We start from the raw sequence: 15,099 nt of genomic DNA on the forward strand, positions 1-15,099 counted from the left end.
CTCTCATGGTCATAACTATTTTATCTGCCGGCCTGTAATCTCTTTAGGGACTCTCCTAGGCTCTGGGATAACCTATGTGGACCATACTCAGGTCACTGGCACAGTGACTGGATCATGGATAGGCATATATCCTCAGCCACCCCAATCAGAACCCGCCCCAAGAATGCTGCCAGAAACCTATGGCCTCCTGGGCCATTTCCACCACCAATGAAGATGGCCTGCAATGAAGCCCACGGAGAGGGCAGGACAGTGTCCTCCTTTGGGTGCAGCGGTGCTGCACTCAGAATCCTTTTCTGAGCCTTCCAATGACATGAGCCTCAAATTCTCTTTCTGCTGAAGCCAGTATGAGTTAGGTTTTTTACCTCTTGCAACCAAGAGTACTGACAAATGCATGGATTCCTTGCTAAGCCTTTAGTATTGATGATAAAGGTCTCTGAATATTGACAGAAAGGGTCAATTTGGGAATTTCTTCAAGTTTAAAGCACTCAAATAAAATTATATAGAAATATCTTCTAATTTATGAAGCACAAATACTAATTAATTTTTTCACAATTAGTGATAATATTCTAATAACTAGAGAAGACCATTTTTATTTTTAGACCAGTATTTCAAATGTGTAGCTTTTAAACTGTAATTAACAAATGCTCATGTACTACTAACTCTGTCCCAGGCTCCTTTCTCAATTATTCATGTGTTTCATTAATCCTTATAACAACAACCCATAAAGTGGGAACTATTATTATCTCCCCAATTTTACAGATGAGGAAATAGCCTTAGAAAGGTTCAAAAGCATGCCCAAGGTGATACAGGCAGGAAGTGGTGGAGCCGAGATTTGAACCAGGGCAGCCTGGCTACACAAATACAGCCTTTCCTTGACCCTCATGTCCTGAGCACTGGGAGCCAATGGTTCCATTTGCCTTTAAACTGTTACTCCTAACCACAGGGCTTACAGCAAGGCATTTATACTCCCTAAATCCACATTAACACGTGGCTGCTGTCTTCACACAGGCCTGTCTCTTTGTTGGCTTGTTCCCTCCATACAGTCATCCTTGAAACAGTGTCCTTGGAAATCCGTAGGACACCTCCTCCCTTGCCTTTTCCCATGGCCTACCAGTGTCCACCAGTGTCCCCGTCAGGTCAGCTCCACCTGACATGGTCTCGAACCCACCCCTCTTCCCTTGGCCTCACGTCCAATTTCAGGCTTTCTCCTACCTGAGCCAACTAAACCTCCTCTCATCTGGCTTCCAGCATGACCCCCCTCAAAGGCATTCCACTTCCACAAGGCCATTGAGTTTTCTCTGAAAATACAGATCTTATCAACCACGTTCCTGCTTTAAACCCTTATCAGCTGTCACTGCCTACAGAACAAAATAGAAACTCCTCACTAGTTTCACAGTGAAACTCCTCACAAACCCCAACCTGTCTTTCCAGTCTCATCTCCTTTGGCACTGCTCCGGATATGCTGCGCAGGGCATGCCATGCAGTCATGCAGACCTCTGGGAACCTGTCTTATTTTCCTTAACTTACTTAATTTACTTTCTCATATCTGGATAATTCTACAATTTGCTTAAAATAACAATGTAATTTCTTCTATAACAGTCGTATAATTTAAATCCACTCTCTCGGACTATTTTACCATCATTATTCTGAATTAGTGGCTCTTCCTTAAAAATAATTACCTTCTATATAAGCAGGCATAAAATACAGATTGCCAACATTTACTAATTTGGGTCTAGGAAAAGAGTTTCTTAAGGTCAGGATCCCAAAATAGTCTGGGAGTTTATAAAATCTCTCACTTAGGGGTCTGGAAGATCAGTTGCAGAGCTAAAAGTGGAAGGCACTGGGGACTTGCAAACACCCTTGCAAAGGAAGAGGGGAGGAGACCTTAGGTCTCAGCAGGCCTATCGGGAAACCTCAAAGTCTCAGGCCTCTTTCTGCGCTGATCTTAAGTGGTAATCCCAGATTCCAACAACACTTTATAGATCTGGGTTTCTCAGCTGCAGCACAACTGACACTGGGGCTAGATAATTCTGTGTTGTGGAGCTGGCTGGCCTGTGCACTGCACGTAGGATGTTTAGCAGCATCTCTGGCCTCTGTTTACCAGATGTCAATAGTATCTCCTCAGTTGTGGCAACCAAAACCATCTCCAGTCATTGCCAAGTGTTGCCTGAGGGGCAAAGTCAACTTTCAGTGCAGTAAGTACACGGGCTCAAAGGGCAGCATCACTTCTCCTGAACTGCACTTCCCCCTTCTTTCTCCTCCTGCCCTTCTCCTCCTTCTTCATAAAAACCAAAATGCCCTTGACCATCCGAGGTGAAAACCATACCAACAAGGACATACATTTTTTGGTGAAGGTAGAAAAAGAATTGTTTCTGAGGAGTAGCCAGGTATTTATTGATGCCCTTGTAAAGAACGAAACAGAAAGTGACAGGTAGATAGGAAGAAGACATTTGTTTCTTGGTGCAATCAATAAGAAAGCACCCTGAAATCTTGCCTCTCTTCTGTCTCTCACCAGCATCTGGGGTGCCATTGGCTGGCCAATACCTGATCCGGGGGAAGCCACCTGCTGAGCCATTGGGTGGGGGTGGGGGGGAAGGCTGGACACTGCAGGTGCCACTTCAACACAACTGGAAATGTGGGTATACAAACAAGGAAGTCACACAGGTGCAACTTAATTTCAAGGCCCATTAGCAGCACAAAGGGAGGGAGGTACTTTCAAATGCAAGCCCTGGAAAGCAGCGGGGACGTTTTCATTTTCAATCTCCACATGGTAAGAATAATAATTATGGTTCTTTTTATTGAGAAGAGCATTCAAGTTCAAATACACTGCACTTCAAACTCAAACACTACAATATATTATATGTTGCAACTGATGTTTGCAAAATGCGGACATTCAATTTGGACTAAGTCTCAGAAAATGGCCATCTGAATTGTGCCTGCACCTTCGATTTTGTGATTGTGTTTCTCAACTGACGATGCACTTGTAAGCAGTCATAACACAAAGGGGAGCTAGCATTATGTTGGCCTTTTAGAGAACCTTCAACGCTGGCCTGTAATTCAGCTGATGTTGAAGGACAACAACTGGGTTTTGAGAGTAAATAAGTGCACCCATACACACACCACACACCCATGCTCCCCGCCCCCTGCCCCACAGGGTACAGAGCTCTGCAATGAGTGCCCATCCCCCAAACCATTCCAGTCTAGATTGCAACTATCAAGTCCTCTGAAGGGCCACCGTGCAGAGTCACCTGTGGGAAGGAAGCTCAGTCATGCCGGACAAAACCAGAGTCCTGCTGCTAGGTGGTGTCGGCTGAGGTCTGAGAAAGGGAAATGAGATACCAAGTCCCACTTCCAAGCAAATCCCCTTGCGTATAAATGGAGAAGAGAAACTATAAAAAAAATAAAAGTAAAAAGCCTCTTGCAGCAGTAAAACCAAATGCTCGCCCCCTACAGCATAAGCCAAACCATGTGGGCAGGATTTACTGAACACCTTCAGTAGGACAGCTTTGGAGAAGACACTATGGGTAAAACAAGGATAAACGGGGGCGCTGTCAGTCCTTAGACAGCAGGCATTCTCATTATCACACATCCGTACTTCTTACCTCCCCCATGTTAGACTGTGGCCAAGGACCTCAGACCCAATCCTGTCCGCTCTACTTCATAACCTAAGATCACCATTCTGGAGAAAAGCAGAATTAGTCTTTCCGGGAAACCAAGGTGTTACTCTGAAAGCAGATAATTTTGACAAAGGCACAAGCAAGTCCTTTCAGGGAGAAAACCTGGAGAAATGGTGATTAGTTGAAGGGTGGAGATTTTTAAAAATCTGTTTTTTCATTTCTTTGATCCACCTTCCTCTTCAATAAGATAAACAGAGTTCAAAATGCAGTTCAATATGATTCTTGATTTTAATAAAGTCCACTTCAACCTAATTTCTCTAAAGGGAATGATTCACTTTCACATAATAAAATAGCGCAAGAGTGATAAATTTGGAAAGAAAAGCCATTTTGGATAAAAGCCACATGGAACACAACTAAACAGAAAAAGGAAAGGGGACGCATGCACATACACACTAATGGCCCCTACAAAGAAAATAAATGTAAGAAGCCCTTCTTCTATTGCTATGGTACCCAATTTAGAGGCAGTTTATAGCCAACCAGAAGCTATATCAGCAAGCAATCAGACACAACAGTAAGCAATCAGAACCATCATGAGCAGTGCGACAGCGGAGTAAGCAGGAAAGGCACACCAGAGAGAGCGCTTCTGAGCAATTACCACATGTCTTAATGCAGAAAGGGAGAACGAATGACTTCACACCCTAGGACTAGAACCCTATAAAGATGAACTCTCACAGCTTAAGAGCTATTATTCCTGCTATGACAAGAGGGGTAGGAGGACCACTTGTGTGACCGGGGCCCAGACATAAGGCACACAAGCCATGGGGGATTGATAATGAACTAGGACTATGAACTTAAGTTCTTGTTCTTCTTTTTCACACCCTAATCTATAGCCATGACAAATAAACAAATGCTGATTATTTGAAAAGATATTTATTTCTGAAGGAAATAAAGGAGAGTTCCTTTAATCTTTATTTCACATCTATGTCCACTGTGGCCAATGCAAAGCCTAGAGAAGGGATGTATATATGCACACACACATGCAGAGGGGCGAGCTTCTTCTTTTTTAAAATAATACATAGGTCAATCAAGGAATAGACACCCAGACCAAAAAAAAAGAAAAATTTCCTTGTTAAACAGGCTATACTGTCAGCTCTTTAGGAACCTCAACAAAAAAGATAGCATACTTCCCCAGACTCATCCATTTGCAATGATTTACAAAGAAAAGCAAGAGATACAGCACACACTCTCTCTTCTCTCTGTGGTGCTAGGCAGCCTTATGCTGAGCTCAGAGGATTCCAGTACCAAAGGTCCCCTCTCCCAAATATTTAACTCACTGAAGCCCGTGAAACCACTTACTTCTCAGAGATACTGAGAAGATTATACTTAATACTAGAGGCCTGGTGCATGAAATTCATGCACTGGACGGGGGGCGGAGCGGGGCTCCCTCAGCCCAGCCTGCGTCCTCTAGCAGTCCAGGACCGCTTGGGGTATGTCCGATTGCCAGATCAGGGGGATAGGGCCTAAGTCGGAAGTCGGACATCCCTCTCACAATCTGGGATCCCTCGCTCCTTTCTGCTTGCCTGCTCGATCCTTACCGCTTGGCTCACTGCTCCATAGTGCCACTGCTCCTTCGTGCTCACTGCTCCTTCGTGCTCACTGCTCCTTCGTGCTCACTGCTCCTTCGTGCTCACTGCTCCATAGTGCCACTGCTCCTTAGTGCTCACTGCTCCTTCGTGCTCACTGCTCCTTAGTGCCACTGCTGTGCTTGCCAACTGTGAGCCTGGCTTTAGGCTGGATGGCTGCTCCCCCTGTGGGAGCGCACTGACCACCAGGGGGCAGCTTCTGCATTCGTTGAGTGTCTGCCCCTGGTGGTCAGTGCGCATCATAGCGACCAGTCGTTCAGGTTGTTCTCCATAACGGACGCTTAGGCTTTTACTATATAGATTGTGGCCCCAAGAGTCAGGAACAATAACTGGTATTAATGGGTGGTTGCTCCATGTTAGTTTACTCTCGTTCCTTCCAAGTTTCTTCGGAGTCACAGCCCATTTCTAGTCTGTTTCTCCTCCATGAGGCCCTAACACCTCAATTTTACCTGCCTGCAAAGCTTACCTTCCTGTGAGAAGCCTTCTACAATGACCTCCATTTACAGTGACCACAGTTTGTATTATTTTATGCCTGTGTATTATTTTCCTAATTGCCCAGTAAAAATATCAAAGGTATCACACACACACACACACACACACACACAAGGGAGCTAGAATGAGGTTAACTATTGAAGGCATAACTTGTCTCCCATTTTCCCCAAAGGAAAAAGAAAACTCTTTGGTTCTTTAAATGTTAGTGAAAACAGAGGACTGATGGTATTGCTACAGGAGCCCCCCTCAGAGCCAGTGGCTTAGGGAATATGCTCAAGAGATATCTGATAACTGAGTAAACTAGCTCAATACTCAGGGCAGGGAAGAAGTAGCCACCAACTCCCTCCTATGTCACTGCTGGAGGTCTACCCACCATTCTCTACTCTGGGGCTAGGGCCCAGAAGGAGAAGTCTCTCTGAGAGCCTGGCTCACAAACAAAACAGCCAGAGGCAGTAAGATCCCTGATCAGGGGAGAGAATGACAGCAGACATGTATACACAGTTCCTGCAGGACAGAGGCAGTGGGAGGCAGCAGTCAGTGAGAGCGCGCCCCACCCTGCCCAGCTCCAGGACAGTGGGAAGGTAGAGCAATCAGACGGGAGCTTTCCTACAGCCTTTCCTACTGGGGAGGGGATGGAGGAGTGCAGCCTGGAGAGGCATGGGTGCTGTTTATTAATAAGCAGCTCAACACAGTGGGAGGTTTTCTTGTCTAATTACAGAAGCTGTTGGAAACTGCAGGGAAGATAGGATTTATGGCCTAGATGACACTGCCTCTGTGTTGTAATTAAAAGTTATTTTTAATACCTCTGTTTGGTTAGATACTTTGGATTATTAGAAATATAGTCTGCAATTTAAAACCTGTGAAAGGGCAAAGAACATAACAAACAGGTAATACAATAAGCTTGTACAATGTGAAACGATTAAATATTTTGACACTGGAGGTGGGAAAGAAAAGGAATCTCTCCCAATTAATTCTGGGAATTTCTGTAAGAAAGGGGAAGTGAGAAACAAGCCAACGAGTATGCTAAACTGATTTTCAAAAGTAGCCCAGCTACTTATTTTATCCACTAACTAGGGTTTGGATACCACCCATCAGGAGTAGTGAATGGGTATTCATACCATTCACCCAAAGCACCCGATGTTAACCTTTCAGCACCTTTCTTTGTCCCTAGTCCCTAGGAAAGGACTGTGTTACCCTAACAAGAGCAAGTCCTGGCTCAACCACAGAGCCCCAGAGGCCAACCCCAGGGCAGCGATAAGGGTCCAACACGAGCTATGGACAATACATGCTGGGTTTGATTTGGGTTTTGTGGTTAACCCACTTCTCTTCTCTCATGCAAGATTCCAGTTTCAAGACGGGGCCAGACACAATGAACCCCAGTGGGAACCGCACGGTGGCATCCATGAGTGGCTACAGAATCAGCCCAAGATCAGGTAGGCGCCATTATTTCCTACATCCATTTCCAGAATTTATTTCTCCATATGCACACGGAGGCATATGCAACAGTGGCTCTTCTTTAACAACAGGGAGGAGGGAGTCTATCATATGTAATAGACTTTTGAAACTGTCTGATGAAAATGGGGAGGAGGAAGGCCCTCTAACCAGGACGCGCTTCCCAGATAACCCCTACATTTCATTTATCCATGCTATGAATCTTCTCATTAAAAGTGAATTCTAGGAGCTCATTATGTGAAATATATCATAGGAACCACCAGACATCACACGTTATGATGAGACTATAAAAGCATTTTAACATCTGTTATTCAAAAATAAATTTAAACTCAGCTTCACAGGGGCCATACCAAGTTTATGGGATTTATCTTATATGGAAAAGAACTACTGTGCTTCTTTATTCTTTTCCCAGTTCAAATCAAGAGCTGACCCACGCCGGGCTATAGAATCGCCCTCCTTACCTGCCACATTAATTTTCTCAAGTGCTACCAAGCTGGGAACAGCTGTGGTGGAGTTGGTTGAATTTGTTCCTGTGCCATTGATGACAAGGGTGTCCACCTTTGACTCTAACTTGCCAATGCGCTGCAAAATATTATCCAACAACACGGCGAGAGTTTTCTTCAGATCTGTAAAATAAAATGCACAGTTTAAAAATTCTTTGGTCACGGAATAGGTGTTCAATGCACATGCTCTGTCTTCCTCTCTCTGACATTAAGAAGGAAAAGTGGCCCGGTAAGTGTTGCTCAGTGGATAGATTGTTGGCCCTTGGAATGAAGGGTCCCGGGTTCAATTCTGGTCAAGGGCATATACCTCGGTTGAGGCTCGATCCCTGGGCCTGGTCAGGGCATGTGCGAAAGGCAACCAATTGACATATCTCTCTCATCTCTATGTATGTGTGTGTGTCTCTCTCCCTCTCTAAAAATCAATGGAAAAATATCCTCAACTGAGGATTAACAAAAAAGAAAAAGAAAAAGAAGTAGCAGAGTCAATACTGCCCAAGGCCTGTCCCAACAAACCATATCTTAAAGATGACAGGGCCATCTTCAAGTGTCCAGAAAGCACAAAACAACGTGGTCTGTTCTGGGACTCAAGTTGGGCAATAAACGACATAAATTATTTCTAGCCGCTGGGCTGATGGAGAAAACTCCTGTTAGCATCCTACCAAAGCACTCTGTGAAATTCCTCCTCCTTATAGCACGATTCACTGGAGCACAGAATGACAATCCCCAAGGGCGGCCAGGTCCTGAAGTAGTTTCTGGATCAAGTTTGGTGTTATTTCAGTGTCCTATACTGCAGTATGTCCCAAGTTTTTTGCAGTCTCTATTTCGGTTGTTTACATATGGTAACAATAAAAGCCACAGTTCCCAGATTTCTAGGCGTGCAGATTTAGAAAAATACTTCAAGACCAGAGGCATTCACTCATTCAAGAACTATCACACAACTCCTGGGTGCCAGGCACTGCCTTAGATGTTAGGGATATTCCCTCATGGCACTTCCATGCAAGTGCTGACTCCCTTTCTTACATATCTGACTGTGGGTAGGAGTGATACACTTCCCTCCAGACATGTCATCCTCGTATACATCAACATTCGATGAGCTGGTATGTGAGGTTTTCCACATACACAGAGATGAATTTAGCCCTTCTCCTCTGGAAACTTATAATCAAAGAAAGATATGCTGACTTTTACATGTGGAAAAGGCAGAAGGACAACAGGATGCCCATCATGTGGATGGAATCCAGACTCATTTATGAACTGGGAGTGGGCCAGTGGAACAGGAACAGTGTGGGTGCATATGTGGTGAAGTCCTGAACATAGACAAATGGGAAGCTGCTACCTTCCTCTATGCTGGGAACAGAGCAAACTCACTCTGAGCAGGTGCTCTGATCTGGCCTGGTAAAAAACACACACCTGGTTAACTCACCAACCCCAGGCACAGCCTACCAGCACTGGCCTAGAAGCACTCAGGTGGCCCCCTTCTGCCAGGCCAGGAGAGAAACTCATCAAAACAGAGGCACAGATATGCAATTAGTATGGAAGTCTGTGTGCTCAGTGGCTCACAGATGACATCACTAGAGCTGACAAAAAACTACAAACAGAAACAGAGCCCCCATCTTGATTCAGGAAGTCTGACTGATGTGCTTGGAACGATCTCACCCACCTCTCCCAACACTGAACATCACACTTCTTCACAATGGTAAGATCGTAGCGGTCTGTTCATTCATTAATTCTAACAAATATCTGACCAGGCTTAATTTTTGCTCTTCAGTATGTATATTACCTGAAGGCAATAAGCTGTCCGTGGCTTTAGGGCAATAGTGCCAAAGATCTGACTATAACAAAGAAGGGCAGAAGAGAACTAACGTTTTCTGAAGGCCTACCATGTGCCATGCCCATATATATCTCCTATTTAATAAAAAGGTAATATGCAAATTAACCCCCATGCCCTCACAAGATGGCTGCTTACAACCAGGCCAGCAGAGAGGTTAGTGAGGGACGACCAAATGACTGAACAGCAGGCTGCATGGGGCAACCAGTCCAGCAAGGTGTTAGCGAGGGATGAACAAACGACTGAACAGCAGGCTTCGTGGGGCAACCAGGCCATCAGTGGGGTCAGTGAGGGATAACCACATGACTGAACAGCAGACTGCATGGGGCAACCAGGCCAGCAAGGGGTAAGTGAGAGACGACCAAACGACTGAACAGCAGGCCCCCCCGCCCCCCATGCACAAATTTCATGCACCGGGCTTCTAGTGTGTGTGTGTGTGTGTGTGTGTGTGTGTGTGTGTGTATGAAATCCCATGATATGTCCATATTCTCCATGAGATAGGTATGACTTCATTTTACAGATGGAAAAACTGAGGTTCACAGATATAAAGTAATGTGTTCATGGTTACAGACATAACTCAGATCTGCCTAATTCCCCGATGCCTCAATGGGACCAGTTTCGAGTCAAGAGCCAAGGTGAAAAAAACAACAACAACCAAGTGCGAAATTCAGTGTCTTTCATCTTTAGCATAGCGCAGGGGTGGGGAACGTCTGGCCCACAGACCATATGAGGCCCACAAAATCATTTGGTCTGGCCCCTCCAAGCATTAGAGGTGAGTTAAGCAAATATTTGACCAAATACAGCAGGCTAATTTTTAAACTGATAATTGTATATGGCCCACGGATGATGTTATAAATACCCAAATGGCCCTGGGCAGGAAAAAAGTTCCCCACCCCTGGCCATGTGGTTAAGGGCCCACACTTTGGAGTCAAAGTTCCTAGGTTTGAGTCCTCGCTCTCCACTCCTGTTTCCTTACCTGTAAAAGAATGATAATAATAACCCTGCCTCTTAAAGTAGTTATGAAGTCTAAAGAGTTCAACATTTATAAACTATTTTAAAACTTCCTGGCACATAACAGGCACTACATAAGTGCCTGCTAAATATGCAAATAAAAAATAAAACCCTCGCCGAAACCGGTTTGGCTCAGTGGATAGAGCGTCAGCTTGCGGACTGAAAGGTCCCAAGTTCGATTCCGGCCAAGGGCATGTACCTGGGTTGCGGGCACATCCCCAGTAGGAGATGTGCAGGAGGCAGCTGATCGATGTTTCTCTTTCATCGATGTTTCTAACTCTCATCTCTCTCCCTTTCTCTCTGTGAAAAATCAATAAAATATATTTTAAAAAAATAAAACCCTCCTCTGGAATATGCTTCCTGAAGAAACCTCCCCATGGGTGATGTGAAGTTTTACCGTTATCCAGAGTCTCAGATGGCTCTCCTCCGCGGCTGCAGTCCCAGTCGGCATGACTCAGTCTGTCCCAGGCATGTCACAAGCTGGCACGGCCAGTGGCAGTCAGCCACCAGCTCTGCTCTTACGCTGACCTGAGGCAGGCACGGGTTCTCTAAGGCTCTGAGGACTGCCAGAGACCAGCCACATAGATGCAGGCTGCAGTGCCACGAAGAGATGGATGAGCCCGGTACAAAGAGACCGCTCCTCAGACAAAAGGCATCAAGCTCCCCCATCGCCAGCCTCTTTACCTGTCCTGCCAGCCAGGGAGTCCCTGTGTAAAATGGCATTTCACTATTACCTGCTAGTTCGTTTGGGGTAACCCAGGGTTTCTTAGCTTCAGCTTTACTGACACTTTGGGCCAGATCATTCTTTGTTGTGTGGGGCTGTCCTGTGATTTGTGGAGTGTTTGGCAGCATCTCGAGGCTCTAGCCATTAAATGATGGTAGCAATACCTCCACTATGACAACCAAAAATGTCTCCAAACATTGCCCAAGTCCCTTGGCGGGGGGGGGGTAACATTTCCCTCATTTGAGAACCACTGAATTAGGCAACTCCTCTCCACCCTCTTTTCACCACTGCCCCTCCTTCTGTGGAGATACCAAGAGAGAAGTCTGATAGAGGTGTATGGGGTCGTGAATGGAAATGGGAGAAGCCACCCAGGGAACCTACATCCTGATTGCTGTTCAGTGGGCACCAGAGACATCACTGCAGATACCATGGGAAGTGCCAGGAGGGAGGCCGTCCCTCCTTCTATGGGAGCCTACGACTTAAGGGCTGGTAACCTTTTATATCGTCAAAAGGCAACAGAACTACAGACAGAATCCCTAACCCAGTTATTGGTGGAGCACACCTGAGGTAGGATATGAAGTTGTCACTTGAGCACTAAGATTTTCTTCTTCAATTCTTAAAATACAGTCAGTCCACCAACAAGTGCAACCTATTTCATATTGACCTCCCCTGGCAGCCATGGGCTCCGACATGGTGTACATGAGGGAATTTGTGATGAGAAATGTAACCCAATACTACTAACCACGGGGATCCCTCTGCACCACCACCACGTAACGAGCGTCTCTGTCAGCTGCTTCCCTCAGGGACTAACTCCTGATCCTGCCCGGACAGTACGGGGAATGTACTGTGGTTCCCACTCCTGTTTTATATATGAATAAACCACAACTCGGGGAGGATAAGTAATTTGCTCCAGGTGACTGCAGACCCAAGGCTCATACCCACAATGGATCCAGGTCCAGGCTCCTATCTACCATGCGACATCACCTCTAAAAAGCCACCACGCACCTGTCAGCCGGAAGCATCCCTGACCTGCTGCTCCAGAACACACTCGCCAGGGAGTAACCTCTGGGCTTCAGCCATGATAGATCACATCCCAACTGCCCTCAACAACTGCCGATGCCACTGTTTTTTAAGCAAATCCAACATTAAACATAATTTAAAATCTGCCTTTCCACACCTTATGCCTTAAAATGAAATATAACACTATCCAGAACTTTGGACTCTAGACATGTCACCTGGGTAGGCATTTTTCTCTCTCTCAATATGAAAGGAAAAAACTTCACTTTCATTTCAAGCAGCTATTCGAGTCACTATTTCAAGGCAGTCCAACACGAGACAAAAGACACTACCAATAGAATATACCAGGGCCAAGCGATGCCAACCCCATCTCTGCATCCTCACCAACTGGCACCCAGCCTGGCGCATTACAGTGCTCAGTAAGTGTGTGCATGAATGAATGAACCAACAAGTAAACAACAATTTTCCCAGAAATGAAGCTACACAAATTATACCTTTCTAGGTGGTGAAATGATTTCTCACCTTTGTATTTTACAGCTAAACCTACAAAAACTGTTAAGAGTTTTATTGCAATTTTAAACTGATGCCAGAGCGGGTTCTGTTTGCATCTTAGTCTTCATGATAACCCACTTATCCAGTAAGACTATACACCCAAGAATAATTTCTATAGAGTTTAATAAAGACATGAGAATGAAAATATTACTCCTAATTCCTGTATGGTACTTTTTATATTTATCATTATGTTTTACAGTTACTATAACAATAAAATGTGTCCTCAGCAGGATTACAACTTTCAATTGCTGACAAGCTTTTAAAATTTTGTTTGTGTTTCAAAGCCTTAGCAAAAAATTTAAGCCCAACATTACTAACAAAATACTGTCTTTCTAAAAATTACTGTACATGACAGATGAGATCAAAGTAGTTGAAAATATTGAAAATGCCCCCCTCGGTACAGTGAGCTTTGTTTTCTAGCCTGCTCCAAAGGGTGGGATGTACACTACCTCAGAATAGGTGCTCTGGTGGCTTCTTCTCTTCCAAGAAGCCAAGACATTGGGCGGGGCGGGGCAGGGGTGGGATGGGGAAACAGAAAGGCTGGAAGATGCTGCTACGTCCTTGAGCAGGACAGCCAAGGGGATACCACTGCCGGCTACACTCTGCTCCACAGCCGGAGTCCAAGGAGACAGGACCTCAGTGGAAAAGGTTTATAGGTCTATTAGCTGAAGCTGTGAAAATGGGTGGTGGGCCCTGACTTCCAAGATCATTAAGTCAATCAATACTTGAGGGATGATCAAGAAAGCCTGTGCTTGGGGCCTCCATGCTGTCCCACCTTACACCTGGAGCATGTTTCTAAGGCAGTGGTCCTCCGGCCTGCTGGTCCCCAGGCTCACCTGTGGAGCCAAGCCCCATGCCTAAGGCATTTGAAGAGAATCTGCAGAACCCACATGTCCAGGATCCTGGCACAGCCTTGGTTGAGAATCCAGGTGTAGCTGCCATGATTCCCTGGCACAGAACCCACTGCATAATGAGCAAGGACTCTTGCCTGAACGGCCAAAAATCATTTGCATCAGTGCTTGCTCCCAGTGAAAATCCCTCTGCAACCCAGGCGCCCCAGAGAGGCACTGTGAACAACAGAGCTGCTTCACTTTGGGCTCCAGAGAACCCAGCAAACACAGGGCGTTAATGGGAAAGGAAGGTGCTAATGATAAAAGAATTAACCCCAACCTCTCATTCCCTTCCACTGCCAGGCACATCAGTTTCATCAGTTATATATTTTTAAATTAGTTTTAAAGTGACCTTTCCTGAGAAAGAGAATGCAGTTGCAGTAATGACCAAAATACACTCCATTCATTATGTACAAGGACATTCAAAGCAGAGTTATTTCTAAAAGAGAACAGTGTCATTTATTATAGATAAGGGCTGGAAACTTCCCAACCAAACACCCAGCCAAAAGATTAAATTACATGATGTCCCTTTCTTCAGATGATGGAATACATCACGAGATTGGAAACTCCAGGAAGGCAGAGAGCAATCTGTATTGTCACCTGATTATCACCACTAGCTTGTGTTTTTTTTAAAATATATTTTATTAATTTTTTACAGAGAGGAAGGGAGAGGGATAGTTAGAAACATCGATGAGAGAGAAACATAGATCAGCTGCCTCCTGCACACCCGCTACTGGGGATGTGCCAGCAACCAAGGTACATGCCCTTGACTAGAATCGAACCTGGGACCCTTCAGTCCACAGGCCAATGCTCTATCCACTGAGCGAAACCAGTTAGGGCCACCAATAGTTATTAATATCAGGAGCTCAATACCTATTTATAGAATGGATGGATGAGAAAGGAAAAGTGTGTGGCCATTAAAAATACCTAATGGCATGAAGAAATACAAAAAAGATGAATTTAAACATTTTTTAAATATTTTTTTAAAAAAAAACATGCACACATATGTGCATATCTCTGCATTTTAAAAAAAGGACTGGAAGGAAATCAAAATTTATCTGGGTTTGGAGGTAAGGAGTATTTTTTTTTATTTATTCTTTTACTAGAGGCCTGGTAAACGGAATTTGTGCACTTGGATGGGAAGAGGGGGGTCCCTCAGGCCAGACTGCACCTCCTCGCAGTCCAGGAGCCCTCAGGGGATGTCCAACTGATGGCTTAGGCCCAGAGCAGGCCTAAGCCATCAGTCGGACATCCTTAGCCCTGCCACGGAGGCGGGAGAGGCTCTCATCACCGCTGCTGCACTAGCCAGCCATGAGCCTGGCTTCTGGCTAAGTGGCGCTCCCCCTGTGGGAGCACACTGACCACCAGGGGCC

At 45.3% G+C, this 15,099-nt stretch overlaps 1 protein-coding gene across 2 annotated transcripts in view; it reads right to left on the reverse strand.

The window, feature by feature from the left end:
- The window catches only part of MGAT5 (mannosyl (alpha-1,6-)-glycoprotein beta-1,6-N-acetyl-glucosaminyltransferase), a 333,468-nt gene that overhangs the window by 198,125 nt on the left and 120,244 nt on the right, over positions 1-15,099 (reverse strand). For both annotated transcript variants that reach the window (XM_015566532.1, XM_006767746.2), the window contains one exon: positions 7,666-7,830. In XM_015566532.1, coding sequence (XP_015422018.1) covers positions 7,666-7,830 — 165 coding nt within the window. The remainder of the gene's footprint in view (positions 1-7,665; positions 7,831-15,099) is intronic.

Source organism: Myotis davidii, unplaced genomic scaffold, assembly GCF_000327345.1.
Source record: "Myotis davidii unplaced genomic scaffold, ASM32734v1 scaffold923, whole genome shotgun sequence".
In the NCBI taxonomy this organism is placed as follows: Eukaryota; Metazoa; Chordata; class Mammalia; order Chiroptera; family Vespertilionidae; genus Myotis; species Myotis davidii.